Genomic DNA, 26,542 nt, shown 5'->3' on the forward strand with positions numbered 1-26,542 from the left:
GTTAAAGGTATTAGCTAAATAGTTAAAGTCATTATATGTGGATGTGGTTTTGACCCTGCAACATTTAAGTTTAGATTTAGACGGGACACTTGTGTTTGAAACCATTTTTTGGTCAGGTAGGTTCACTACAGGTCACCTACAGTTTGTTGTTTTAAGTAAAGTTTTTACCCCAGTGAAAAATGATTTAAACCCTGAACTGTGTGAAAACATTTCAGCACCACGGACAGCTCCAAGACTCCATTACTCCTACTTTAATCTGTCACTGTTTTGTGTTTGAGAAAGTGATTTTTTTTTTTGGATGATTGCAAGACAATGATCATGTCAGACATTTTTTTTTACAGATCAGCAGACAAAACATAATGTGTTAAATGAATTAATTCTAGATCAAAGGTAAATGATCGATTGCATTTTTTTCATATTTGTGCATCCTTCTCTTTTTTATGATTTAAGGCACTAACTTGAATCTCTAATATTCATCTTTAATTATGTTAAATTAATGAAAATAGTCCTAATAGTGCCATTCTTTATCCATTATCCAGATTTAAAGTAAGGCCAATTAAACTTAAATGATTGGACCCTCAGGGAGAAACTTGATGCAGGTAAGTTTTCAAACACAAATAAAAAAGATAAAGTCAAGATAGAGAGACTACAAGGTATAGATGCCAATAAGAAGAGATATTAAGTCTTCAAATCATGTTATTGATGATCCCTTCAAACCTGAAAAACCCTTTGAACTTTTTCAAGGAATCCCTAAGACCCCCTCTGTATCCCCTTCAATGCCCCCTGTGTCCTCCTCCCTGTAAGGTCTCTTACTCATCCTTACAGTAAATAAAGATGGAGGGGGAGAAAAAGACACTCCGTCCTTTCATTTTGTGTCGATCACAGCGTCCCCAGCTGTCCCTCAGGACTATATTGCCTTGTTGTCTCAACAGTTGTCCAGTTTCCAAACAGATCTGTGTTGTTGCATTGACGTCAAAGCTGCAGGCTGGATGTATAAAACCCTCCGTCCTCTCCAGTCACCGCGCTCACTGGGACACTTCCAGACTCTGCTCCGACCTGAGATCCACAAAGTTCAGCTGCAGCATCTGCAGAGAACAAAGTGAGTATCCCAGATTTCCTACAGCTGACTTTTCTTTATTCTTAAAAGCGTTAAGTTTGGTTACATTTGTGCAGACAGATTATCGACATTTCATCTCCTTTTAGATCGTCTATTTTGTCTTTATCTCGTTCTCTTGTGCACCTCTTTATCACTTAATATAGATGACACATTTTGTCATTATTGTGCATTTTAATCGAGTTCATTCTCCTTCCTTAAACTTGCCGGTTTTTCTTTTTGTGCATGCATGTGATCTCAATTCATTTTGACTTTGTGGTTTGCAAAATATGCGTAAAACAGCTTCATACAGTTTAAACAATCAGAATAAAGAGATGTGTACTAAAGGCCTGCGTCGTATTTACAAGAATAGTCGACTTAGTGTTGTGTTTAAGGCAACATAAAGTGACATAGAATTCAAAACTATGACTTTTCTGTACTCTCTCTCTTGGCTTTAAACCTATTAAGTTTATTTTAGATCAATTGTGCATGACAAATCAATTTTAATTACCCATCAGATGGGGAAAAACTGCAAAATGATCAAACAAAAATAGTGTTGAATACGAGTTTGATTGATGACCACTCTTTCTAAGTGATTCGGTGGTCTCATTTTGTCTTTTTAAATCCCTGTGTTTGCAGGACATGAAGCCAGTCCCCCTGCTCCTGCTCCTCTCCTCGGTCCTCCTCTCATCGCACCTCCGCCCTGCAGCCGGCAGACCGCGCACCCTCCCCGGCTGGCTGGATGGCAGCGGCCGCCTCCAGACGCAGCAACTGGAAGAAATGCTCATCAGAGCGGCCGCCTCCGGGGACAGCACCGCCTCAGAGCTGCTCAGCGAAAACCTCCTGAAGTTACTCCAGAACCGGAGCCGGGACCCTCTGAGCCTGCTCAACCCGGAGGAGGAGGAGACCGAGGACGACGCGGTGAGGGCGGCGGCGGCGCAGCTGCTGAAGCGCAGCGACGATCCTCCGCTGTCCATAGACCTGACCTTCCACCTGATGAGGAATATGATCGAGATGGCCAAGATGGAGAGGCAGAGGGAGCAGGCTCTGCTCAACCGCAAAGTCCTCGACGAGGTCGGGAAGTAAAGCTATGATTTCTTTTTAAAAGCAGCCTCATTAAAGCAGCCTCACCGCTGTCTCAAGTATTCAAGACCTCTGACATTAGTTGTTGTTTGTGCGCCTGCCTTCCTCTCCGCATCGTTTTACGCACAGATGGTGCCAAATTACGCATCACAGCATAATTTATAGGTTTTATTTAAAGACTTTGGAAACGGACTTCCCATCACCACTTCACCTCTTACTTTTCTTCACACACACACACACACACACACACACACACACACACACACACACACACACACACACACACATCTCGGCTCTGGATTCTGGACAGTTTTGTATCCCCCACTGGATTCCATACTTTTACATTTGGACAAGTTAGAGCAGTGCTGTTCTTTGTCATGTGTCTTTCTTCTTAAATATCATTAATGCTTGAAGGGGAATGTACGGATGAATAGTTTCTAAATTGAATCAGAGAGTTTGACCTAAATATTTAAAAGTCTACACTCTTTAGCTAAATGAATCTCAAGCTTTGTCATGTACAAATAAATTGGGCGACCTCAGTGACAATAAGCTCTCTGTGATCAATCAAATGTAAGGTTTCTTGGTGACAACACAAATGTTTTGAATATAGTAACTCTGGATATGATTGACTGTGTATATGTAAGTTCAGTCTGATTACTGTAAGCCAATAATGACTCACTTCACAGGTTAATGAGGTTAAAAGATTGAAACTCCGATCATTCTTTCTTTTTCTGAATCTATTCTGATGGATCAAACGTTACACGATGGGATTGTTGTGAAACACACCTTATGTCGATTAAATATTCCACCTACACCTGTACGCGCTAACCCTCCTCATACCTTCTGTTCTGTCCCTTTTTGTTTTCGAGCGGGAGCACTATCACCTGTACTGTATCTACTGTAGCATGCTGATCTACAAAACAAAAAAAGGAAGAAAAACAGCTTTATTTTACTGTAAACATTCACGTCTGACATCGATTGAATTGTCTTTGTTTTAGCAAAAGAAAGAAAAAAAGCTTTTTTGGCCATTTATATTTTGTAATAAAAAAGAATGAAGTTAAAAAAAATCACTGCTTTTGAATGTTTTATTTTGGTGAACATCAGTAAATCATTTCATTATGAAATACAACTTTTTGTTTCTGCTTTATGGTGTTTTTCATTTTCCCTTATTCCAAACACTGAAAGAGGAAACACTGGTAGTAGTGAATTTGCTTATAAGAGAATTGTTTGTCCGGTTTGAGATGGGTTCAAAGGTCAAACTATTGTTTGAATCTTTTCAGAGCAACATTTCAAAACCTACAAGCTAGATTAAATTTAAAAGGAAGTTAGGGTATTCATCAACCTCCAGAAGATGATCCCTAGTCATCAGCGGTAAGTAAACTCACAGGATACACGAGGAGTAGAGAATGAGCAGGGAGACAGGGAGGCGTGTGATTGGTTCATCAGATTGGTACCTCGTGGCAGACATTGGTTGAAGTTTTTACATTCTTACAAACTGATACAGATGACGGATTTTCTTTGTTCCTTTTTCAGAGAACATGAGTTATTGATTTCTGTCAGGACCTAAAGACAATTTCAACCAAAAGTCTATCTGGAGGAAATGACCAACCCTGCCTTTAAATGTAAAAGTTTGACACAATACTCAAACCATCATCCCAAAAATACAGCTGTAGAGAGTTTCTCTGTAATTAGCGAAGAACAAACCATGTAAACATATTTTTTTTAGAACGAGACCTCTGCTGGTAGAATTAATTATGACATCAGTAAAGGAGAAAGTCAGATGACACGGTACAAAGAGAAAGATAGTCCTCGTTGGATGAAGAAGAGAGGGATGCTCTGGTGAAATACAAAAATAAAAGCTAGAAAACCTGAATTTTTTTAATGTCTCTTTTGTAAACCAAAAGTAAAAAGTTATGATCCTGTCTTGAACATAACCAAGAACTGTATCAGTGGTATTGTTTATGTGTGTTGTTGTACTGTGAGTATGAATGTCATGGATGTGTTCTAATCTTATCTAACTAATTAAATATTGTAAATGGAGATACAGAGAACCCAGGAAGAGTAGCTACTGTTTAAATGACGGACAAAATTGTCCTTTGCTCGAGCTGTTAGCATGCTAATGTTAGCACAGTTAGCTTGTAGCTTCACATTGCACGTAAATTGACACAGAATGTCCAAATAATCAGTGAGTATGTTCTTCTTCTTCTCTCTAGTTCTTGACTAAAACAGCTTTTATACACAAGGGGAGGAGCCGGCCGTCCCGTCCATGTAAACACGGCTCTGACAACAACACAGCCAGCGGGACTCGAGCTTCTCCCTCATTGTAGACAGTCAGGACTCAGAGACACATTTACACAGGATAGACTTGGTTTAAGATATATTTAGGTGTAACATGTTGCACATTCTTCCTTTAAAGAAAGATGAATCAGTACTGAGTCACATTATAGACCTAACTCAGACAGTTTGAAAAATAACACTAAATAATAAAAAATATCTGTCAAATTAATATGTGCAACTTGTCTTTACTTTTAACAGTATAAATTCTTTCTTCTTCTTTTTTTAACAAAAAAACATTTTTGAACATAGTTTGAGAAAAGTTCCAGATGTGATGGTGGCTTGTTTAATCTTCTCAAGTTTGTAGAAATAGATAAAAGAAAGGAAGAAGAAACAAACACAGAAGTCCAAATGGCCTCTGTGCTCTTTGTTTTTATGACTCAGTCCAAACTGTGGGTGTTGTGGTGATTCTTCTGCCTTAACACCTTCTGTTTGTTTGTGCTATTCTCTCTCTCTGTGTGTGTGTGTGTGTGTGTGTGTGTGTATGGTAAATTCAGTCTTATTACAAACATGTGAGTCTTTCTTTGAACTCAAAAACAAATTATTCTCGGTGCAAAATCAAAATAATGGACCGTAGAAACATTTTAGACAAGATGTGTTTTTTTCTAAAACACAGCGACACTGTTGTTGTTTGAAAATCTGTAAAATCACATTTTCTTTCATCAAGACTAATATTTTATTTACATATGGATAATCTGCAGTTTTTTTAAAAGGTATATGTTACCTTTTTCTAGATTTTTTTTTTTAGATTTACAAATCTCACAGACTAGTACATGATGTAATGACCATAAAACCAGAAGAGATTTTACTCAAATGTACGACACAGTCTCAGAGTTAAGTAAACAGTCTTTACTTAAAAAAGCAAAAACAAAATCACAGGCAGACAAATTCAAAAAGAGACCAGGAACCAGGAACAGCATAGATAAACAACCATTAAGTCTAAAAACGGGAATCTAAGGCTGGAACTCTTGACACTGGTTACAGAGACAAACTGGCACAGAAGGAAGAGGAGACACATACTAAAGTGAGGGGAAGACAAAGACACACAGCTGGAGACACATGAGGACAGGAAGTGGAGGATCTGAAACGAGAGAAGAGGTGAGTAACAGAAAAATAAAACAGGTAATAACTAATGAAACGGAAATAAAAAACGGAAACATAACCTAAAGGTCCTGACACACCAAGGAGATCATCAACCGTCGGTCCTTGTTGGACCTCTCTGATTGGCTGTTGGGAGGTTTCATTTCTCTCCAGCTCTCTCAGGTTCAGGAAAGCCCCTTGAGCATGTCTCTGTAGTATCCATGCTTTCACCCATTAGTGCCGTTTCTCCTTATTTGTCTCCTCCTCCTCTTCTTTTCTTTCCACTAAAAGACCAAGAACTGACAACGCCAGCGCCATTTTCAACATTTTATCAGACATTATTCTCCATTAGTAGACGACCTATAATACGAGTGGTGAGCGACAGCGGTGTGAAAATGGTCTACCTCCACCTGCTGGCATGGAGAGTTATTTCCTCTCACGCATGCGCAGGATGTACGTGGTGGTTGGCCGTCGGCTGTAGTCTTTGCGGTGTGTTCGAGTGCAACTTTTTGGCCAAGACAAAAGGTGACACCACAGTCGGCCTTCGACGCCACTATTTCTTTGCCGTCTGCTTGGTGTGTCAGGGCCTTAAGAGGCAGAGCTGGAAATGATACATAAAGCAGTCACACTACATTTTCAGCATTTAAGAAAAACGTTTTAAAGAATGAAGAAATTCAATAAGTGGGAATAATTGTTAAAAGAAAAAATACAAGAAATTTCATTAGAATCAAATGCTTATTGTGTCATAGTTTTTTTCTGTTTTTTTTGGGGGGGAGGGGGTGTTGGCAAAAAAAGATGAAAAGCAGGACAACAACCTAAATTTTGTCCAAATCTAAAGGAACTGAAAATAAAACAGTGGCGATTCAGAAATGTGCATATGGACAGCTTATTCTCTTGATCATACATGCACAAATCCAAAACGCCTCTGGCAGTATTAAGAGTAACCCTCCCCAAAAAAAGCAAATCACATGCATTACTACAATAATAAGCTTATCTTCCCACTGGTTCAGTTTTACATCATGCCTACTGGCATTGTCATTCTGCTGCATTTATGTATTTAAAAAAGAAAAAGGAGCTGTTCTTGGATTTGAAGTATTTGCGTCTAGTTTGCTAAACAAAATGATTTAACTGAGGGTTTGATGCTACAAACATACAATGTTATAAAAGAAACCATTTCTATTTTATTGGCTTTAATCCTCACACTCTGTTATTTTAATTTACATAACATCACCCCCGTTTAACTTTAAAACTGACAGACTGCAAAAAGAAAAAAGTTGTCTTTGCTGAATGCCTGTAAGAGATCTATCTAAGGGCTTTAAATCCAGAAGAAAAGAAAAGACAAACTGGGATAAATCCACTGTTTACATTTCCTGTGAGCCATACATTTAGAGACATATTTACACACAATGCATTTGGCTTTTTTACCGAAAAACGGCTAAAATCTGACTGAGTTTGTTTTGCTGCTGTAGGAGGAAACAAAAGGTGGAAAATGTATGGAGAGGTTTTTGTTTGTGTTTTTTTCTACCATGTTTTCATTGTTGTTTCACGTCCATAGCGGGTGAATTCACTCCAACAACAGTGTGTGGATTACTTCCGGAGGATTATGGAAAAAACCTCTATTTCCAGTGCCTGTTTTTACATTTCCTCAGGACTGCAGCGAGGACCTCGAGTAAAAGAACAAAAGACGAAATATCATGAGATCAGTGTCATCATCCCACGCCCCAAACAATCACCAGTGACTCTCAAGCTGCTCGGTCTAATGTCCCCGCTTCAACACAGATACATAACAGCATGGAGGAGGAGGACGTTGTTGTCTTTGACTGAGTCAGCATGAATACTCTGCTGCCATCCCCTTCCTGAGTGGGTGAGGGGAATCCTTCGCTTTCTGCAGCTTGCTCTTTATGTAAGTGGTCTTGTTAGAGAAGATTTTTTTTTTTTTACACATGTCATCTCTACATGAGCTGCTGCTGCTGACTTAAGACTGTGCACATTTTCAAATATGACAGTTAATCAGCAGAGCAACAAGAACATCTATAAACAGGCTGTGACACATTTTGCATGACTTCAGCTCCAGAGCTGTTGTTACAGCGCTTTGTTTTGCATTTTTAAGGAACATTTGTGTCTGCAGGATTTTAAATACGTAGCATTTTAAGAGTGAAGTCATAATGCACTATTAACTCACTTTGCTGGAAGTATGTAAAACTTTCAGGGACAAAAGCCCCCTCCCTGAAAAGGTCTGGAGAAAGTTGTGGACAACAGTATGCACATGACAGTTACATCCTACCTCCAGCTCTTGCTAAAGAATAGATAATCCATGTCATCCAAGTCTCCCCAGCCATTTCTTCACCCAAACTCTTGTTTAATGTTGTTTTTTTTTAAGTATTGTAATCGCACATTTAATTGCAGGCTTTTTGCACATTTACCACTGTCGTCAATGTTTTTGCAAACTTACATCTCTTACCTCCAGCAAGTATTTTTACATTCAGTTGACAAGCCTGAATAAATGTTGTATTTAATTTTTAATTTTTCTTTTAAACCAGTAGGAAAGTTAAGTTAAATCCTTGACGTATAAATCTCTTCTTATTCTTATGTTTTATATTCTACGTGCTTATTTATGTATCTATTCTTATATTGTTTTATTTGCTCTGATAACCTGCTGCTGTAACACCACAATTTACCAGTTTGGGATCAATAAAGTAATTCTATTCTATTCTATTCTATCTAGGCTCCATTGTTTACATGAGGTCAAGAGAGGTGCGTTCCTCTGCCAGACAAGATAATCTTAATAAAATACTTTCTTTTGTGATGTGCCATGATTTGTATATCTTGCAGTGTGTGCATTCTTGAGATTATGAAGATTATCTGTTAAGTTTCTCTTGAAGTTTTTCTCTTTATGTTTGTGATTTTAACACTCCTGTGTGTGAGCCAGTCTTTACATGAACCCTAATTTGTTGTTTGATATCAAGTCACATCTACCTTGATTTGGAACTTAATATCTCAAGTCAAGTTCTGACTCCTCTTCCCCTTCTTCAAGATCCTCTTCTTCATCATCTCCTACACCTCAAGATAAAACACAGAGAGAGAGAGATAGAGAGAGAGAGACAGACAGACAGACAGAGAGAGAGCGAGAGAGAGAAAGAGAGAGAGAGAGGGTAACTTAACTATCTTCATTTACCATAGTACCATAATACCATGCAGGGACCTTAGTTCCCCAAAATTGGTTATGCGTTCCCATAATGTCCTTAACACCTGTACTCACACACTCACACACGTGCACACACACACACACACAGCAAACATAGGAGCAATAGGAGTGCATAAACTAGATTTTAGAGAGATAACGGTATTAACCTTTTATCTTGTGGGGACCTTATCGCCTCAATTGGACATGTGTCCCCACAATGTTGTTAATACCAGTACATATATATACACACACACACACACACACACACACACACACACACACACACACACACACACACACACACACACACACACACACACTCCTGGTTGTCTTGTTTAGCGTTTGTTTTGTGTAATAATACACTTTGTTAATAATGCTGACTAACATGGACACACTCATTTTGTAGCAATTTAAAAATAATTATGCATTTGTGCAGAAAAAAGGTCTTCCAATTTTAAGAAAACACTTTTTGTCTTACCGGAGGAGAAGTCAATGTTCATCAGCATGACGGCGAGGTCGTCGGTGTCGATAGAGAAGTGGCTCATGCTCTCAAAGCCAAGCTCAGGACGCTCAATGTCAGAGGCTCGGGCTGTCTCTGTCATTCTGTCAACACACAAAATGTCTCAAAATAAATTTACATTTCTCAAAATGTTTTTTTTTTTTAAAAGCCAGTTCAAATGAAATCTTAGAAATTGGACTTTGTCACAACCTTGGTGCCTTAACCTTGGCATTAAATCTGAGGAAAGCTCTATGTTTGATTAAAAAAAACTGCTCGAAGAAAAGACAAAGATTGCAAACAAAGTCCAGAATAAACTTTTGTCTGAGCATTGAAGTAAATAAACATTTGACATCTATAAAAGTCTTACTTGATGAAGAGACTGCCTTTTAATTTCACACATCATCTAATCTATTTAAGATCAGAGATTACAGGGCCAAAGCTCAATTTGAAGAAAAAATATCAAAGCATATGATCAACCACTTATTTTATAAAAGCAAGGCTTTAAATATGCTAAAGGACTTTGTGCAATATAACACATACAGTTCTACAAACTGGGCTTACTTGTGGTTTTTAAGGATCTCTTGCGTTGTATTGATTTCAAGAAACAGTAAATATTTTATCAGGAAATCCTCCAGTTGAAAGGTTATTGATTACTTTTAAAAAACAGCCAATATTGCAAAACCAAACACACAGGGATCAGGGATCTCCAGCTTGTCCTCATGTGGCCTGGCAATGACGGCAGCATTCAGAGCAGGTTTGTATGGATTATTGACTTCTGTGCAACAGGTTCACCCGCTGCTACATAATGTATGAAAAACTGACTAAATGCCACAGAGCTCTCAGCGCAAGGCAACACGATACACAAGTCTAAGTGTTTTTGAAACTAAACTTAAATCATGTGGTCACTGATTTAAACCTTTGAATAATCCACCTTTAACTGAATGTAATGTAGTTTTTCTCATTTTTACATGATATATGTTTTTTGGTGTTTTTCTTAATAGATGTTTATTGATTTGAATTGTTTGTATTGTAATGTTTGAATTTTTAAATCTTCTGCCCAATGACCACAGATTGAAATGAGCTTAACGCCCGACTGTTGTGTTGTGCATAGCTCCAGCCAAAATACAATAAACTAACCTGTATACTACACACTCTCCAAACCATTGGATAGCAGCTGTTTTTTAATGACTAACATTGGGCAATGGGCAATTATTTAACCAGTGAAACGTTGGGATCTAAAATATCTTCCTCAGGCCCCCGTTTTGTTTTTACTCTTTTATTAACCATTAATAAAACCATTAGTAAACTATTGACAATTTGACGGTATAGTATGTAGAATTGTATTACAATGTTGACCTCCAAATATCTAAATTAATAAAAAGTTGACTAAACCTATGTTTTATATTTTTTACCTCAAATATTTCCAACAGTTATCAAAGCAAAAGAAATCCGTAATTTTACAGTTGTAACGGGACGTGTCTTGTCGCGGCAGCCGTCATGACAAACACGAAATGTTTATTGTTGCCATGGAAACACGGGATGTTACGTCAAAGACCGCTGCATAAGGAAGCGGTAACTGCTACTGAAAGCTGGCGAACTAGATACAACATATCGTCCTTCTCAGGTCGGTTTCACCCGTTCTTACTGACCAAGGTCAACACAGAGTTTGTTTTTATCGGTGGGGGAGGGGTGGAGCAGCAGAGAGAATCACTCCCATGATTCCCCACTAGCCTCGACGTCATCTTTTGTTATCGTTTTGATTGAGAGCCCCCTGGTGGTGGATCAAGATACTGTGCATTTAAACTATACCCCTTAAACATCACTAATAAAATCATTTATACAGGGACTAACATCCTGCACTATACGCACCTTTACATTTGACACTTCAAGTATATTTTGTTAACAAACGTTCACACTCATGAACATGTTAAGACACTCTTTAGAAATGTTTGCGGTTGTTAATCTGTCCACATCACTACATGCAGAATCAGAGCTTCACCACAAACAAAGCTGGACTTACTTCTCCAGAATGACTTTGGCATTCTTTCAGTGTAACGGCGAGCAGACAGAAAGGAGGAAAGAGACAAAATTAATCACATTGTGCTTCACTTCTCCGTACCAGAGACATCTGTCTGGACTATTTGTCAGACATTTCAGGGTGTGAAATAAAAACATGGTGTTATGAAATACTGCCAGCTGCCAGAAGGGCCTCATGGTGTCAACTATCTATGCTTACTCTAACTCTATCTTCTGTAACACCTGTTCTGACAGAGAATATGACTTTAATATTAAACAGCAGGACCTGAGGCTCATACACACACATATACACACACAGCAAACACACAACCTGCTCAGGGAAGACGCAGTGACGCAGACACGTTGCATCAGCAATATGGAGGCTGAATTTAGTTTCAACCAGCTGGTTTGTTAAGGATGAGTGGGACAGAAATAAGCTGGACCCTTAAACCATCTTTCTTGAAGTTTTAAAGGTAGCCTATAAAATTGAATTTTTCCATGTTGAGATGTCTCAAAGTGAAAGAACAAATGTGTACAAAATGTGTTGATTTCAGTGTTAAAGGTCACATATTATGTTAAATGAACTTTACAATGTTTCTCTAACACTAATATGTGTCTCTAGTCTGTCTACAAACCCCCCAACGATGAGAAAAGTCCATCCTCTCCGTCTTTTCCCTGCTCCACTTTTCAGAAAATGTGTGCTCAAACAGGCCGTTTGGAGATTTTCCCTTCATGACATCACAAAGGGCAGTAGCCCCTCCCCCAGGTGGGTGACACTCCCACAGCTAGGTGTTTGTTCTGCCCTCTGAGTCTGCCTTCTCACCATAAACAATAGGGCATGGAGCGAGAAAGCACTGAGTACACCCAAGCCCTTCCAGAGAGGGGGCGTGGTCAGATACAGCTCATTTACATATTTAAAGATACAGACACAGAAACAGCCTGTTCTGAGCAGGGCTGAAATAGAGGGGTTTATAGACATGATCAAATACAGGATCAGAGTGGATTTAGAACAAGAAACTTCACACACATGTTTTGAGGAGCTCTGAGACTTATTTAAACTGGTTGAAGAGGAGGAGAATATGTGACCTTTAAAGAATATACTAGATGTTTTTAAAAAAGGAAGACAGCCAACTGCTTACTTAAGTTAACGTAACATGATATTTTTAAGAATCCTCTGTGCTCTGAAATTAAAAATGAGTGCAGCGTCAAAACTAAATTTTCCATTATTATATTTTTTCCAAAAGATGCTAGGAGTTAGCATGCAGTAAAAAGAGCAAACAAAGCATCTTAAAATGTCTACTTTTGTCAGACCAACAGCCCAGAATTGAATATTTTACATTTTAACTGATGTAAAAATGACAAAAAAAACGAATCTAACATTTAAGAAAATGTTGTTTGCATCTCACCTTGTTCATTATTTTTTTTAAATGACAGCCTTTTTGTCAGCAAAAAATATAAAGTTAGGTTTAAATAAAATTAGAGGCACGATGAAAAGTTTGTCAGGGGGTTTATAATGCCCTTAGTCAATCTATTTTCTGATGACAAGGCTTGCTAGGTGACACACGATGTTGGCAGATACGGTTCAAATGAGTTGGAAAGTTCAAAGATGCTTTTAGGAATCTTGAATTTTGCTCAAAAATAGTTTGATTCCAACTTTTGTGATGCAACCCCCGGTGTTTGTGTCTCTCATTCTGTGGGTGTAAATCTAGTGAAGAAAACCAAAATTAGTTTCCAGGATGTGAAATGTGATGTAATTTTAAAATTAAGTGCAGCGCCAAACTTGAAGGATGAGTCAGGCAGATGTCAGTCGAGCACGACGTGCATACTCCCTGTACTGAGGTCTCAAGCCCTGCACTTCAAATCACACTCACACTCTGTCTTTAAATGTTGTAGCTGCCCTGATAAAGTACGTCCTTTGTCTGTAGTCGTGCATTCAAGCTATGCTCCATCATCACATTGTATATTGATGTCTGACACTCTTGTTTAAGTGTATGTTGTAGCCTGTAGCGCAATTTTATTAAAATCTTGTTTAAGAAATTGTTCCCTTGGAATTAGAAAATGCCATTTGCAGAGTTTATGATTGATTTGAGGATTTTTTTTGTTGTTGTTCTGCAGAGGATTGGGGGTCAACGTGCTGATAATACATGTTGACTAGCTACTGAAGAATACAACAAGATGTAGAGGGACACACTGGTTTGTTTGTTTGTTTGTTTGACATATAAGTGATTTGGGACAAAAAGAGCTCTGGAAAAAAATCAGGAGCAGACTGAAAAAAAACATGTTTCACATGTCACAATGAGGGTTTAACTAAAGAAAGAGGACCTAATTGAAGACCCCAAAAATGTATTTGATAAAACAAAAGATAAAAAGGCAAAAATGAAATCTAAGTTCAATGAAAAATCCACACTAGAAGCTGGCGGTGACAGGAGTAACGTTTGACATGACGAACGGGGGAGAAACACAGACTAGGTAATCACAACCTGGTGTGACAGATAAGACACAGGTGAAGGTGTTGTGGGCGATCAAACTGGAGGGGAAAACACAAAGGGTGCGTTCGAATTGTCATTTTTGCTTATAAGGTTCCTAACTGAGTGAAATGACCCGGAAGCATTTAAGTGGCGGCCATGATAAGAGCCGTTTGAATTCTCTAAAAGCTAAGGAAAGGTGGGTCAGTGCTTCCTTTATAACCTCCTTTAGCATAGGATTCACTGGACCATCCTTTATCAAAGGAGATGAGATATGTCGCCCCACAATTCCTTGCGGCCGCAACATTTAAAGCAAGTCGCGCATCCGATGATCGTAAAGTGACACAGATCATGTAAGAGATAAAAAGATAAGAGACATTTTTAACCAGATTAAATTTTATTCAACATATTTCATTCACTTAAGAATGTTTTGTGCTGCTGTACATTTGTATGCTTAAAACATTTTGTGTAGGTTATATCTTACATAAATGTAACAATTAATTTCATACAACCTTATTTATGTTGATATTGTTGGTTTCACTTTACTTACTTTTTAGATGCGCTTTTAGTAGTCCATTTTCTGAACATTGTAGTTTCAACACGGCAGACCCACGTCATTAAAGACGTCATATTATACCCTTTTTGGGGTTCGTATATTTAATCTATGTACCTACTAAAGTATGTTCACAATCGCAAAAGTTATAAAAAAGTGTCTGTTTTCATGAACTGCCGCTCCATGCACCGGCTCACTTCTGACTCTCTCTCTAAGGCTCTGAAGTGCCCACGTTCAGAGTCCCTTGGGGCCCTTTAACCTCCGCCGGCCCGTCACATTTAATGACGTCGCCTAGTGGAAAATGCGGTCGGACTGTCAGAGCAACGAGATCGCCTTTCCCTAAATCCTTTATGAATTCTCCAAACATCTTTCCTTAACCTCATGACCTTTTCCCCGGGGTTAAGGTAAAGTGGATAGTGAAAGGAGATAGGAGGGACAATTCGAACGCACCCAAGGGCAGAGAACTCCGAAACTTAACAGGAAATACGAAAAGACTAGACCAAGGCAAAGGTGAAAATGTGAAATGACAAAATCAAAAAGGAAATCTAAAACCAAGACAAGACAATTTAAAAGTTTGTGTGTGAATAAATGTTTGTTATACAACATTTCTCCCAACTTCCAAACAAAATATCCTCCTGCAAAAAAATGAAAACATGCTGAGTTAAGATTCAGTATTTTCCAGATCATGAATAAAGGAATAAAAATACAAGCTTCTTTCCATTTGTAAACTTTAGAAGAGTACTAATGTATTAACGTTCATTTGATGGCAGCTTTCCTTCCTCTCGCCATGTTCTTTCCATCAGGCTGTGACATGCCCGTCAAAAATCCATGAAGGTCGGATTGCTTGTTGACTTCTAAGGTGATTACTAAATCGGTACCTCATTAAGTAGACTGGTGAACGCGAGTGTTGAAACTCAGAATGTCTTCCATGCATGTAGAAAACCAGAGAAAACCATATTTCTTCCATTGGTCTTTTTTTTTGGCTTTTATTTTCCTGGAGCTGTATTTTGTAGTTTAAAAAAATATGTCTGTGCCTTTATTGGACAGACAGGACAGTGGACACAATCGGAAATTGGAGAGAGAGTGAGGAATTATATACATGCAGGACAGGAGCCATGCCGCCCGCTGGTAGGACTACATCTTCTGTACAGGTGGCGCGTGAACTAACAACTCGTCCACCGGCTCCCCTTCCATGAGATTTTTGAAGTCAATGACTGGAATGTGTGTGTGCATGCTTATGTCCATCCAAAAATGTTTGTACCTGCACGTGATCGACTGGTTGATCAATAGAGCACACAGGAGAGGCTGAACTGCTCCCCAGCTGTGTGAATTAATCATGTGTGTTCGTGTGTGTGTTGATGCTGTCTCTGTTTTAAAGGACACAGCTGTCCTCTGGAGAGTTTGTGGAAGCAGAGAGGCTGACACGGAGGCATCGTGCTGGGCTTATAGTTCCTGTTCATCTCGTCTCCCTGGAGCTCAGTACATAAAGCCTGTGATCAGCTATCACTGGATAAGGCCTTTGGAAATGTACTGAACATAGATCCTTGTTGAAGTGGATGTTTGGTTGATAAATAGAGTAGTTTCTATCGGTTGAACAGTTTGATACTTGATGTGATTGGGAGATTATTAATGTGACAATGAAGCAGAAGAAAAAGCAATTATTGCCGACTTTGCTTGAATGTTTTTTCTTTAGAGGAAGAATGTGTGACTGTTTGATCCATCATTATGATATTTGTGGCCAATCAGACCCTTTTAAAATCAGAGCAGGTGTCATCATAAACCTGCAGCGGCCTCCTGATCTGAAGTGTTACCTGAATAAACAGCGGCATGTGAGGCTCCTCCATCAGCTGAATGGCCGACTCCACCAGCGTCACGGCGCCCTCCAGGTCGTCGTGGTGCTGACGTATGAGACAGCGGACGTGTTTGAGTTTGTCGTCCTGTTGTTTGGCGATGAGCCCCACCAGCTCCTGTTTACGCTCCTCCAAGATGGCCACCAGAATGTCGAAACTGTTGGCCAGCTTTTCTCCGGTTCGTTTCCCGTTCTCCTGAGGGGGAGAGAAGATTCTTTAACTGATCATGGATGCAAAAATTTGATAAACAGATTTTATTTTTACTCATTTATTCAGAATCATGTACTGCTCTGATCCCTCCTTCTTCCTAGTTAGAATTATTAACAAACAATATTTTTACCTTTATTTTGGTGTACATCTCAATATGTGTCTTACTTCCTGTGCAGACACTACACCTACATAAATGTTTTATTTACTTGCTTGTTAATTAGCTGCTAATATGTAACTATATGAATTCATTTCTACTTCCTGTCTTGCAATAACTCTTTGCATTTCAGTTTTTACACTTTATTATTATTACTCCCAAGACTACCAGATCATTTTATCTGATTTAGTTTTTAACTATATTAAAAATGGCTGCCTTATTAGATGCTGTTTTTGTTCCATTTCTAATTCTTTCATTTGCCATCGTCTGCCTCATCAACCGTTGTTACCATCACATTAAAATAACTTTTACAAAACTTTTCCTTTAATTAAAACACTACAAAGACATGTGTTTTTAAATAAGCCTGCTCAGTCTGCAGGTTGCATATTTGGCTATTCATTTAAACTAAGGCTGTCAATTGATTGAATTCTACATTTCAGTAGTTTATCCTGTTAATCACATTTTTAGCCACTTGTTTGAAAATCCATTGTTTTGCATTTAAAAATAAAAGTAGTTAGGCTTTTATTTAGAATTTTTTACTATCTTAAACTGAGAATACTCTTCTCGCTGTTTGAATTCAACCCTGCTTTTATTTTGAAATAAAGTCAGGACCTTCTGGTAGATCAAAGGTTACGACATTAACCTACAAAAATATCAAACAGCACCAACATCTGAAAAGTTGAGTACTGAGTGCTGGATAATAAAACATCCAAAGACAGAGAAAGATTAAGTCTGCACCGCAGAAAGCTCCAATTCAATGGGAATTATCACCACCACTGGCACAAGTAACTCATAAGGGAGAACAATAACCTGAAAAAACCCAAACACTGTTCCTGTTTAGGTGTGTGTGTTTGTTGGTCTAACCTCGATAGAGCGGCAGCTTTCCTCCATCTGAGAGATCACCGCCTGGATGTGGTCGTTAGTGGCAACCAAGGTTGCGATGCCGTCGCTCAGCTCAGTCTGCAAACATTCACAACATCACATTAATGACATTCATTAAAAACAGGGACCAAATTTACACTCAGAATTGCACTCGGAGATTGTAATGTTTACAGAAAACATGTGTATATCAACTCACCTACAGATGGCGCTACAGCATTTAGAGGTCAGAAGTTTGATTATGTTTTTGTTATTCCTGCTTGAATAATGACTAAATATTACAACATATTTCATTTAACCATGGTGCCAAAATGTGCACTGTACACTGTACTTTTTCAATACATTTGATAAAGAAATAAATCAAAGAAGGGGGTGCCGGTAGCCTAGCGGTTGGTGCACATGCCCCATGTACAGAGGCTATGGTCCTCCAAGCGGTCATGTCATTCCCCGCTCTTTCTCTCTCTCTCTCTCTTTCTCTCTCTCTCTCTCTCTCTTTCTCTCTCTCTCTCTCTCTCTCTTTCTCTCTCTCTCTCTCTCTCTCTCTCTTTGATTTCTGACTCTATCCACTGTCCTGTCTCTTAATAAAGGAATAAAAAGCCAAAAAAATAAACCTTTACAAAAAAATCTAAGAAAAACAAAGTAAAATACTGAGCTTATTTTGGCTTTATCCACAAATCTGACCGCCTTCAAGCAATGCTCTCTGAGTACTGTCTAATAGTGAGTAATCTTTTCATCAAGAACAAAAACATGATTCACCGGCATGCATCTTTTCAGACGATCGTATGACATCATTCACATTCATTATGGTTTGTCACGGCTGCGGTGCAGTTGTGTTGTCACTTCAGGTGTTATTTGTGTAACAAACAGTCTCGTCTCGGCCGTAAACAGACCCCAAAAATAAAACTTCTCTTCAGGTTAACCTTTGCACAAAAGATGGAGGATCAACATCTTTTCCTGGCCCTCATCTAAATTTCAGATGAGTGAATCAGAGACGGAGTGAGAGATGGAGAGGCCGGTGCTGAAATGTCAACAAAGCCAACTGCTCAATAACAAGCCCGACGCCGACGCCGCCGCTGCTGCTGCCACCAGCATGACAAAACTGCTGCACTTTGTCTTTGTGTGACTTTGTGTGTCCCAAATGAGGTCGTACACGTTTTTCATGTGATATTGATGATGTTAAGTTTTGATTCCGCATTGAAAACAAAACCTGAAATACAGATGCTTGACCCTCTTATAGAAGGATTACCTGCTCCAGAACTGGAAGATATTACAATTTTAGCAACTTTACAGTCAAGGGGACAGCGGACAGAGAGTCAGACACAGAGAGGAGAGAGTGGGGGATGACATGCGGGGCACGATCGAACCCGGGCTGTTCATCCTAAGGACTACAGCTTCCACACATGCGGCATGCAACACAACCCCCAGACCATTGTCATGACTCATTACCTCGTAGTAGAAGCTTTTAAAAACCAAATATTTACAATAAATTGTTCTTAGAAGCCCATCTGTAAAAAAAATAAAATTAAAAAAGATCTAGGTAACACCTAGTGTTTAAAATGAGTACTGCAGTCCAAATTGTAAACATTAGAGAGAGCTGTCTCCCCCCCCCCCCCCCCCCCCCCCCCTCTCTAGAGTGGATGCTCACACAGGTCACCATGTGGTGGACTCTGAAGCTTCAGTGTTTATCCAGCTCTGCATGGGTCTGTAAACCTTTCTGTGTTCTAACCTCTCTCCATTTTTCAAAAGCATCTCCAATATTGATCCTAGTTTGAGCACGTTTCTGCTCGTGGAGCTTATTAGCCCGCTTCCATCACTGCAACACCTGTTGACCTGATAACTGCTCTCATATCTGAGAAACCGAGGGGTGTCCAAAACTGCCGTGTGGGGCTGCCTTAAAAAATGGCCCGTCTGTGGTCCAAACAGATTGTTGAGGTCTGACAAACAAACAGAAACAGCAACATCATAGGCCAGAAGAAGTCCTATGCTGCGACAGCTGGATTCCGTACCAAGACCCGACAATTGTTTCTGACATTCAGTGAGGAAAATGTCAGTACAAGCCCAATAGGCAGGTTATAGTGAATTTAAATATGATGTACCTTCTGTCTGATGTAGACGCTGCTCAGTGGAGCCACATCACAGTCTTTGTGTTTGCCGAACACTTTGCACATGGAGCAGGTCGGCGTCTGACAGGACAGGCAGTAGATGTTGATCTTTTCTTCGTCGTGGTCGTCACACATCAGATGCTGCTGCTGCTGCGGCTCGGGCTTCATGTCTACAAGCCTGGAAGACAGAGAAAATAAGATATATCGTCTATCCAGGCTCAGCGATGTACAGTACACGTTAGCTGGCTTTTGACTCTGAAGGTGATATTTAGCAGAGATTAAAACTATTGGTCCTTTTTTAAAAATATTGCACAACTTTTCTCCTCGCACTTGCTTCCATCTTTATATCATCCAGAGCAAGAATAAGAGAAAGAGATCCACCTCGTGCTGACATCTCAAGATACTCAAGAGCTCACAGGTCAAGCTTTCAAAAACAACGCCTGGCTTTCTCAGACTAAGACGAGACCACAACCTATTAAATTCTAAAGTTTTTGTTTTGGGATACCTCACTTCTTTCAACATTAAATATTGTGCGACTAGTAGGGGCAGAGAAATACAATAAAGCATCACGGAAAAGCAGACAAGGACACCAAACTCGTGCTTATAAGTTCCTAAAGCAAAGCAGCATTTCCATCTGCAAGGACAACTAAATGTTTTACACACAAAATATGATATTAAGGTATTAAATTGACACAAAATTAGTACATGAAGTTCAGAAAGTTTGGTACAATCAATCATTGTAATGCATTTTTGATATGCTTAAAATGCCATCGAGGGGAAGACTTGATTAAAATTCGATTTGAGTTCCAGGCACCAGCCGGACGCGAGACTTGGCAACATCGTCTGCATTGTTAAAAAGGGTTCAGTCTACTTCTGCTAACGATGACGAACTGTGACGTCAATGGATGATGGAAGAAGTACGCTAAGACTTTGGCTGTGATCATTGTTGTTGTTGTTTTTTTGCCACTTGGCATTTAAAGAAGGTGTCATGAATCAGAGTATCTCAGTCAGTATACATCCAAAGTCAATTAATTTCTTGATTTTTTTAACGTGTTTTTACCGTATTTCTGACTTGATTTGTCGCTGCAAACATGCAACCGTTATTCTCCTTTTTATGCAAACAATTAGACATGATGAAGCTAGAAATAATCAGCAGGATTAACACACTGCTGCCCACCATGCTCGCCTTGAAGGACCTCACATGGGAGTCACAGTGGTGCATGTAGGCAGTTTGGACAGGGGGGGAGATAAATCCTGAAAAGCAACGTTTAATAACATTTATGCAATAGACGCTCCTTTTGTCCTTTGTCCTCTGACGTAGGAGTCTCTGATGATTAAGTAATAAGAAATCCTCACATGTCTGAAAAAAGAAAAGAAAATACAAGTTTTTTTCTGCCTTTAGCCCACACAGATAGTGAGGGGAGTCCTGTGTCCTTCTGTCTCTAACCAATGCCAACAATCGCCATTCTTTACACGTGACTCACTCAGCTTCTATTTCGGAGTGAAAAGTGACAAATCTTCAGTGAGGGAGACGGACATAAGAGGTAGTAAGTGTGTAAAACTTACAAAACAGAGGCAGATGGACGGAAGAGGCTTCCCACGTTTCTAAACATGTAACAATAGACTTCAGGCAACAGTAACAAAAACGAGAAGGTCATCAATTGATTATGATATTCATTATAAAACATTCAACAGAAGGTAAAATTGAAACTACTTTGAATCCCTGAAGGACCTTGCAAAAAAAAAAAAAGTAATATAAATATAAAGAAAGAAAGACAGCAGCCCTGTGATTGACTGGTATGTGTCTACCAGTGATCAGTCCAGTTCTGAGGTCTTTACATTGTCTCCCAGTCTGTCAGAGAATAGATTTTAAAATCCTGCTGCTGGTTTATAAAGCGCTTAATGATTTAGGGCCAAAATACATGAGTGACCTCCTACAATTGTACAATTCACTTAGCAGACGCTTTTATCCAAAGCGGCGTACATCAGAGAGTAAGAACAACACAAGCAAGGATCTAGAAAAAAAGGGAACAATGTCAGTAAGAGCAAACGATCAGCTTTGAGTCTGATTGGACACACAGGTGCTGACAGGAAGTGACCAGAGGCAAAGCACAACATTGAGGGCAGTTCTTGAGAGCTCTAATCAGTATAGAAACCATCTTATAAGTCGTCGTTATCGAACAAAAACCATCGTCATTACCATCATCATCATCAACAATATGGAGACCATCATCATTAAGTTAGTAGGTATTCATGAAAGAGCTGGGTCTTTAGCTTTTTCTTAAAGGTGCAGAGGGACTCTGCAGATTGAATGGAGTTTGGAAGTTCATTCCACCACCGGGGGGCGACAGAGGAGAAAAGTCTAGTCAGCGTCTTAGGATCCTGTTGTGAAGGTTGGATCAGACGCCTTTCATTGGCAGAGCGTAGTGGGCGGGAGGGAGTGTAGACCTCCTGATTAATTACGAACCATCCAGACTGTTCAGGTCGTCTGGGACAGGTCTGCTCTCTGTCCCCAGAGTCAGAACCAAACACGGAGAAGCAGCGTTCAGTTTCTATGCTCCTTATATCTGGAACAAACTCCCAGAAACCTGCAGGTCTGCTGAAACTCTCAGCTCTTTTAAATCGAGGTTGAAGACTCACCTGTTTACAGCTGCCTTTCATTAAACAGCTTTAATAAGATTTTAAAACTTTAACTCTGCACTGTAACTTTTAACTCTTTTTTATATTTTTACTTTATTTATTTCCATTAGTTTCATTTCTTTTTTTTTTTATTTGAACATATTTTCAGATTGAATAATTTCAGTGATTTTTAAATGTTCTATTTTAATGTTTCTTTTCGTTGCTCTGTCATGATGCTTTTTTTAAAAATACTTTATTGCAGGCTGTTTTACTACATTACAAGTTGTCATATTTCATCACATATTTTGTTCATCCTGGCACATTTATATATATTTTTTTAAACATACAAGAATACATACAACATGAAATAAAATAAAAATCCAAAGAAAAGGTACGAAGAGAAAAAAGATAATTAAATTAAGAAAAAATAATAATACTAATAATAATGTTATGATGCTTTTGATGTCATGTGTAAAGCACTTTTAATTGTCTTGTTGTTGAAATGTGCTACATAAATAAACTTGCCTACCTGGCCTCACAATGACAAATGGGATCTGCTCCAGACCCCCCTGCGACCCCCACTGGGACAAGCAGTATGGATAATGGATGGATAGATGGAAGGATGGATGGACTATGGACTTTACTTTTAAAATGTTTACATTAAATGACACTGACCCCCCCCCCCCCACACACACACACACACACACACACTTTTTCTTCAGCTTTGGGGTTTTTGTGTTTTCTTGATATATGTTGAAGTGATGTTTGGGGCTTATTTACCTGTTTATTTAATGTATTTACTTGTTTTATTATTTGTGAATTTCTGTATTTGTTTTTACTATTTCTTGCTTTTTTAAATTGTAAAGCACTTTGTAACTTTCTTTTGAAAAAGAGTTGTATAAATAAAGGTATAATTATAAGTAATTAAAATTCAAATGTTATTTATACTTGTCCTTCTTCAGTTCTTTAACATCCCTGTCTTTTCTAGTATGTTTGCAGAGCATAAAATTCACAATATAAATAAACACAAAATCACCAGAATGTATGTCTCCAGGTAGAATTTGATGCATACAGTTTTGATGTATTTGATGATGTAGAAATAGATTTATTTTTTATAACAACTGGAAATCAAATAAAAAAATCAAGCAAACTGGGAAGACAGTTTACCGCGCACTCTTATCACCTAAAAGCCATCCACGGTGAATTCAAAATCTAGTCAGAAAATAAAGCATTCTTGTTTTCTTAAAAATTAAAACATCTGAATAAATCACTAAAACATTCAACACTTTGTAAAGACTTGACGATTTTCAGTCTGCAGTAAAATGTTAAACTATCGTCTTCAAGAAAAAGAATTGAAGGCCAATGAAAGACTGCAGACTGGTATCAATGTGTAACAATATTGCTCTCTAGTGCTAGTCAACCACAACTACAAGAACATGCATAAAGTCTGACTTCGGATTCTATAAAAATAATTTCTCAGCTGAGCCAGTTTGGAAAATGTGACGTATTATGTGCTTCCAACTGCTTTGTCATCTATCAAAATAAATGACAAAGCATTCATTTAAAGGAGCAGTATGTAAGAAATGTATTGTATAAAATAATAAAGTGACCTTACTATCATCAGACATTAAAGAAACATGCTATGTTGAAGTGCTGGCTTCTCTCACAACAATGCAGCTGCCAGTATGTCCTCCTGTTGCCTGTTAAGTTTAGATACTGGTCCTGAATTGTCTGTACTGAATATGATTTGACCGGAAAAATAAGCGGTTTCTAGGAATCCCCACATGATCGTTTTGGATGCCCCTCAGTTTGCCTAGTAAGCAGACAACAGGTGTTGCAGCGATGGAAGCGTGCAAAAGAAGTGGTTCAGATAGAAGTGATTGTACCCGACCTAAAAAGCCTCTGCATGTTTCTAATAAGCTCCACGAGCAGAAATGTGCTCAAACTAGGATCAATATTGGAGATGCTTTTGAAAAATGGAGAGAGGTTAGAACACAGAAAGGTTTACAGACCCATGCAGAGCTGGATAAACACTGAAGCTTCAGAGTCCACCACATGGTGACCTGCAAGCTCATCAACTCTCGGGAGGAGGGGGGAGACAGCTCTCTCTAATGTTTTCAATTTCAGCTGCAGTACCCATTTTAAACACAAGGTGTCAGAGTTACATATTGCTCCTTTAATGTTTGAAGTGTATGGACTGTGCAGGGAAGAAAAAAAAACATATTTTAGACCTACACTCACCTGGTTGATTCATGCTGTCTGTACAGGTCTAAGATGTTCTCCACCAGCAGGTTCCTCTGCAGACCGTAGACTCCATGGCGGTCGAGCACCACCTCGTGGCGGCAAGACGGACAGCGAAAGCGACCGCCACTCGCAGTGATGCTGGAGGAGCCGCGGGACTGCCACTGAGGGTTGGCTGACTGGAGAAGGAAAAACACTAAATGTAGTCTGTGCAAGTTTAATAACTTTTGCGGAGGAAGCGCTCTTTATTCTTCAACATCTACCAAACTATTCCAGACAGATAACAGATTGGGGTTGTCATGGAAATGTTTGCTGATGTTTTTAATGTGTTGAACAACATGTAATGCCTGGATCAGAACACTGTATCTGGTATTTTTGAGAGTGTGTCACATTACATAAACACAGAGACATGGTTCTATAAAAGAAAGAGATACTACACATTTGTCCCCGACTATTTTTAGGTTATCTCTAATCACAGAGCTCTCACAAGTCAAGATGGAGACCATGCTGTTTAATTTGATCCAACATTGTTATCCTCACCAAATAGTTATTGCATGGGTGGTTCTAGGCAGGGGCCAACAGGGGCCAGTGCCCCTGTAACACTGAGACTGGTCCCCCCTGTGGCCACCCCTCCAAAAGAAAGAGCCCCCTAACACATACACAGTATTTGACTCAACAACCGGACTCCGATCTAGTATTAAATACTGTTACTGAAAGAAATATAAATCATGGTATTTTATGTTGTGGTATTTAATGATGGGTGCTACTATTTGTCATAATATATTTTTTAAATCAATCATCTTTGCCTATTTTTATCTATATTTAATGTTCCCCTCTGACAAAACAACTGGCCCCAATTTGGCCTCCTCAGTAAAAGTGGTCTAGAACCGCCACTGGGTTATTGGTTGTATTTGTTTGTCAGTTTGTCAGCAGGATTATGTGGAAACCACTGGCCTGGTTTTTTATCAAACTTGGGGAAAGGATGAAGCACTGGCCACTTTTGTATCTCTATTTTATTTATTTTGTTAAATGAATAACTTTACCTTACTTACAACCACTTGTTCTTAATGTTACTTTCATTTTCCCCCACAAACCTGGATTATCATGCTTACTACAAGCCAACCATCATCAACCAAATTAGCATTTTGCCAACTATTCAGGGGTAAGTTGTTAATGTTTAATAGATATAGCTTTGATTGGACATTTAAATTCATAACAGGTGTTTGACATTTTTTAGCATTGAAGTTGTCAGATTAACAATCCTGTTATCCTATGAAATGGACAATATCTCCAGTCGATCTGTAGAGTCCCTCTGCACCTTTAAGAAAAAGCTAAAGACCCAGCTCTTTCATGAATACCTACTAACTTAATGATGATGGTCTCCATATTATTGATGATGATGATGGTAGTGACGATGGTTTTTGTTTGATAACGACGACTTATAAGATGGTTTCTATACTGATTAGAGCTCTCAAGAACTGCCCTCAATGTTGTGCTTTGCCTCTGGTCACTTCCTGTCAGCACCTGTGTGTCCAATCAGACTCAAAGCTGATCGTTTGCTCTTACTGACATTGTTCCCTTTTTTCTAGATCCTTGCTTGTGTTGTTCTTACTCTCTGATGTACGTCTCTTTGGATAAAAGCGTCTGCTAGGTGAATTGTAGAATTGTAGAATATCTCACCTGGAAGATGTCGTTGGCACACTTGCGGCAGAGATTGTGCTGGCAGGGCAGGATGACCACGGGTTTGGAGAAGATTTCGAGGCAGACCGGGCAGATTAGCTGCTTCTCAAGGTTCTCCATGGTGGCTCCTCTTCCAGCACCGGGCCCCGAGCTGCCTGCTGATGGAGGCTTGAAGCCGAGAGCAAAGTTCATCACCTTCGGGACCGATTTGAAGAGAGTCAAAGATGACGGAGGAGGGTCGCAAGCAGAGAAACACAAGATGGGGGAATCTTCTGGCGCTTTCTTCTTGAATTAAATATCCCAAAATGGTCTGTTTTCATCAGTCTTGACTTTTAAACCATTCCTCCCTCCATTGATGCTGTTACTGTTGTCTTTAGTCGTATTTTCTCTCTGTCCCTTCTTCTCTGTGTAACAACGTCAGTGTCCCCAGCTGTCCATCCCTTTAGCCTCATGCCAGCTTGTCTAACCCCCATGTAAAGACCCTCCCATGCCCCCCTGTC

The 26,542-nt window shown here is 39.2% G+C and overlaps 2 protein-coding genes across 5 annotated transcripts; one reads left to right on the forward strand and one right to left on the reverse strand.

The window, feature by feature from the left end:
• Positions 1-386: 386 nt before the first annotated feature.
• uts1 (urotensin 1) lies at positions 387-3,243 on the forward strand. Its single transcript, XM_020655274.2, has 2 exons — positions 387-1,099; positions 1,733-3,243. Exon 2 carries the CDS (start codon positions 1,736-1,738, stop codon positions 2,177-2,179), a length of 444 nt encoding a protein of 147 aa, XP_020510930.1. The 5' UTR covers positions 387-1,099; positions 1,733-1,735; the 3' UTR covers positions 2,180-3,243.
• A 1,934-nt stretch (positions 3,244-5,177) lies between these two features.
• On the reverse strand, positions 5,178-26,500 carry trim54 (tripartite motif containing 54). Of its 4 annotated transcripts, none has more exons than XM_065964162.1 (9): positions 26,043-26,500; positions 24,363-24,541; positions 19,497-19,680; positions 17,386-17,481; positions 16,119-16,352; positions 11,294-11,316; positions 9,253-9,377; positions 8,567-8,644; positions 5,178-5,591 (listed from the first exon to the last, which is right to left on the reverse strand). In XM_065964162.1, exons 1-8 carry the CDS (start codon positions 26,232-26,234, stop codon positions 8,580-8,582), a joined length of 1,098 nt encoding a protein of 365 aa, XP_065820234.1. In that variant the 5' UTR covers positions 26,235-26,500; the 3' UTR covers positions 5,178-5,591; positions 8,567-8,579. The 4 variants fall into 4 exon arrangements, with proteins under 4 accessions (XP_065820234.1, XP_065820232.1, XP_065820233.1 ...); XM_065964160.1 differs by having other exon boundaries at positions 5,179-5,591; positions 8,567-8,650; XM_065964161.1 differs by lacking the exon at positions 5,178-5,591 and adding an exon at positions 5,943-7,254.
• Between the last annotated feature and the right edge of the window lie 42 nt (positions 26,501-26,542).

This window comes from Labrus bergylta, chromosome 15, assembly GCF_963930695.1.
Source record: "Labrus bergylta chromosome 15, fLabBer1.1, whole genome shotgun sequence".
NCBI classification, from domain to species: Eukaryota; Metazoa; Chordata; class Actinopteri; order Labriformes; family Labridae; genus Labrus; species Labrus bergylta.

What these genes read in the sequence shown, in the direction of transcription:
- uts1 (XM_020655274.2), top strand. Translation starts at nt 1,736, where the DNA reads ATGAAGCCAGTCCCCCTGCTCCTGCTCCTCTCCTCGGTCCTCCTCTCA.
- trim54 (XM_065964160.1), bottom strand. Translation starts at nt 26,234, where the DNA reads ATGAACTTTGCTCTCGGCTTCAAGCCTCCATCAGCAGGCAGCTCGGGG. An exon ending in GTGCCAACGACATCTTCCAG is followed by an intron (nt 24,542 to 26,042) that starts GTGAGATATTCT and finishes TTCCTTCTCCAG; the next exon opens with TCAGCCAACCCTCAGTGGCA. An exon ending in AGACAGCATGAATCAACCAG is followed by an intron (nt 19,681 to 24,362) that starts GTGAGTGTAGGT and finishes TCTGTCTTCCAG; the next exon opens with GCTTGTAGACATGAAGCCCG.